Here is a 3,285-nt window from a genome sequence, read left to right on the forward strand (position 1 = left end):
TTCCAACTCCCAGTCTTGGCTAAATAAATTTTGTCTCTAGTTCAACCCTTCCTAAATCAAGACTATAGGGTTAGGTTTATTGACTTGAAAACGTCAAGTGTTTGTAACTTTTCTGTACAGGAACAGAGTGATGTGCAGAACAACCTAAAACTGCTTCTCATTTCATCCCATCACATTCCATGCTTCTCTCCATGTCTTTCAGTCAGTCTCGCTCCCTCCACCCCTTCTTTTCACTCTGTTCCCTCGTCTTCCGTGCTCTCTCTCTTTTTCTCGCCTCCCTCTTTCTGACATTCACACAGTCCCTGCAGTCTTATTGACCTTGGTTCCTTCTCATTTGCATCCTCCATTTTTCATTCCTCGGAATATGGCGTTGGGGGACTTTTCCATCATTAAGTGAATTTACAGCGATTTCCTTATGTGTTTTCTCCGAGGGATTGGGTTATGAGATACACATTAAATATCCATTAATACCTCATTATCCCACTGATAAGATTACCATGATAATGAGGCAGAAATTCTAATTGTTTCACTACTGCGGGTGCCACTCATTTAATCATGCACCTGAAAGACGTGCGGCCCAGAGCCCCTGCCTCACTCACTGTAAACAGGGCCAGCGGGGGAAAGCTCTCCTGCAGGCCCACCAAACCTGCCCTTGTGCGCGTGCGTATATGGGGAGATGTGACCTGTGGAGAGCTTCATACAGAGCGCTCATGATCTCCGCTTCCGCCCAACCATCAAATGCCCCCGCACACATGCAAACACCCCCCCACCCCGACATGCTAGCTGTTCATTCTCCCCCTCCCTTTCCTGCTCTCCATCTCCATTCTTCTGCCTTGTTAGGCGTTAGCTCCTGTTGAGAGTGTTGCAGAGAGAGGAGGCGTTGTGTGGGATGCTGGTTGAGAGAGTAATGAGGTTATGAGTGATGCTCGGCTCGATCCACACCTCAAAGTCACAACCCTGATGATACTGTGTGCGCGTGTCTTGGTCTTTGTGTGAGGAGGGAGGTGGCAATTAACCTTTGGCCATTCCTGTCGCAGTCCGCCTACCTGCTGCTTTAGATCACAGACGCCTCATACCCATGTGTTTCTTATGTGTGCTCTCCTCAGGGGCTGCTGCGGAGAACGCATTGTGCAGCATGCTGTGTCTGCCGGTGCTTCTGGACCCGTACGGTTCTACCATCTCTGAGACGGCGAGTGAGGCGTGGAGCGTGGAGGTTCTGCCGAGTGACTCAGGTGAGAGCTGAACCCATACAAGGATGGTTCAGTTTGAAGCTTCAGGTTAGAGTGTTAGTATTCAGATTTGGCTTTACTAAATGGAGTCATGAAACTCTTTAATAAATGTAGCTCTGTTCCTGGCTGCTGGGAAATACAGCGTTCCAGCCATGCTAAAATACACAATTTAGTAACACAAAACTGCTGATATCACTCGTCCATTTTTTTTTTGCATTTCTGTTACAATTTTTGGTAGGAAAACTATGTGAATGAATCAATTGGGGCAAAAAAAAAAAGCAAATAAAGAAAACATTTGTATTAAAGCATTGGATCTGTGCTTTGGGACTTAAAGCGGACATCAGGTGCAAAATTCACTTTTACATGGTGTTTGAACTTAAATGTGTGTTGGCAGTGTGTGTACACAACCACCCTATAATGATAAAAATCCACCCAGCACTTGTTTTTAAATCCCCATGAATCATAAGCACTTTCTTAGAGCAACCCGTTCACAGATTCTTGGCAAAGTGACGTCACTTTGCACAGGCCCCTCCCAAGACTGTTGACGGACACTGCCGTTTTAGCATAGACCCGTCCTGAGTGAGCTGTAAACTGTCCGCCATTGTTTTTCGATGCCGGAGCAGATGTAGACAAGAATGACTTCTAAGCGATTGAGGTGTTTTGTTGTTGGATGTAAGAATGAACATAGCAGTGGTCATTTACTCCTGAAATCTGAGTCACTGAATATGCAGTGGATTACTTTTGTTTTTGAAGGGAATGCACCCCCTGATCTACCTTAATGTGTCTATGTTTGCCCGAATCATTTTACTCCAGACTGCTTTCTGAACAAGGGACAATTCAATGCAGATTTTGCTAAAAAATTAAAACTCAAGGATGGATCAGTACCCACTGTACGTGATCCAGCTGCACCTCCAGAAGAAGTAAGACCCGCACTTTATATTTCTTATGATTATTTGCAAATCGTCTTTGCAGAGCTCATTAGCATTTAAAGAGACATGCACCGAAAGGGGTCACTGTAAATGGAGCTTTTTTTGACAAGGTATCAAAATGTCACCTTTTTGTTTAAATGTCACCTTTAAAGTGTCAATGCAGCCTTAATAATAATAATAATTAATAATAATATTTTAATTGACATCACTCACTGTTCTTTTTCTTTATTACTGACCATTTACTTGAATAAACATTTTAATAACATATTCCATTGTTTTAGTTCATTTGGATAATTAACATAATTAGCATTTAACTTTTTAATTAAACCAGTGTGTTCAGTAGCATATTAAGTTTTTGTTGTTGTATCAGGAATTTTAAAATTTCAATGATATTGGTATCCATTACTGAAATTTGGTTGTTGTGACAACCCTAATGATATTCCTGTAAACAGGGTTGATTATGTTATGAATCATGCAATTGTGAATCAGAAATAATGTAAAACCAGACTGTGCCAGTAGCAGGCATACGGCAGTCTGTGTGTGGTCTTGTCTCCCTGCCCGTTTTGCATCACAAACACAAGAAAGAGAGAATAAGTGATTGTTTTTTTCCTTTGCTGGGGTTTGTTTCAGTTCTAGGCAGTGGAAAAGTGGACTCCGAAGACCAATTGAGACCTGCATTATTACAAATGAGCACATAAATGAGAGCCCTCCACGGCGATGCCCTGGGTGTATTTTTGTGTGTGAGGATATGCCGTTTTCTACAGTTAATGAATCTGTGTTGCAGAAGCTGCAGACCTGAAGCAGGAAGAACGACTGCAGGAGCTGGAGAGCTGCTCAGGTGTGGGTAGCACTTCAGATGATACCGAGGTCAGAGAGGTCAGCTCCCGGCCCAGCACCCCGGGACTCAGTGTCGTTTCAGGTAACACATACACAAAAGCCTAATTGTCTAAATGCGTTCAAATGAGCAACCGCTGTCAATCTGGAATCGCAGAATTGTACAAACATGAACTTGCAGAATTCAACAATCCAAAGGTTTTAACATCTTGCTTGTCACATTTGAATGTTATTCTCTGCCTTGCTGAGTTCTTTATTCAGCGACTCTTCTTCCCTGACATGCTGATGAAGAC

At 43.0% G+C, this 3,285-nt stretch overlaps 1 protein-coding gene across 1 annotated transcript in view; it reads left to right on the forward strand.

Annotated features, from left to right (window-relative positions):
• LOC107669250 (GTPase-activating protein and VPS9 domain-containing protein 1-like) overlaps window positions 1-3,285 on the forward strand; it is a 53,848-nt gene that overhangs the window by 29,316 nt on the left and 21,247 nt on the right. Inside the window, 2 exon segments of the mRNA XM_016461419.1 lie at window positions 1,107-1,232; window positions 2,943-3,077. Of these exon segments, the coding sequence (XP_016316905.1) occupies window positions 1,107-1,232; window positions 2,943-3,077 (261 nt within the window).

The sequence above is a fragment of the Sinocyclocheilus anshuiensis genome, unplaced genomic scaffold, assembly GCF_001515605.1.
Source record: "Sinocyclocheilus anshuiensis isolate Anshui unplaced genomic scaffold, SAMN03320099.WGS_v1.1 scaffold404, whole genome shotgun sequence".
NCBI classification, from domain to species: domain Eukaryota; kingdom Metazoa; phylum Chordata; class Actinopteri; order Cypriniformes; family Cyprinidae; genus Sinocyclocheilus; species Sinocyclocheilus anshuiensis.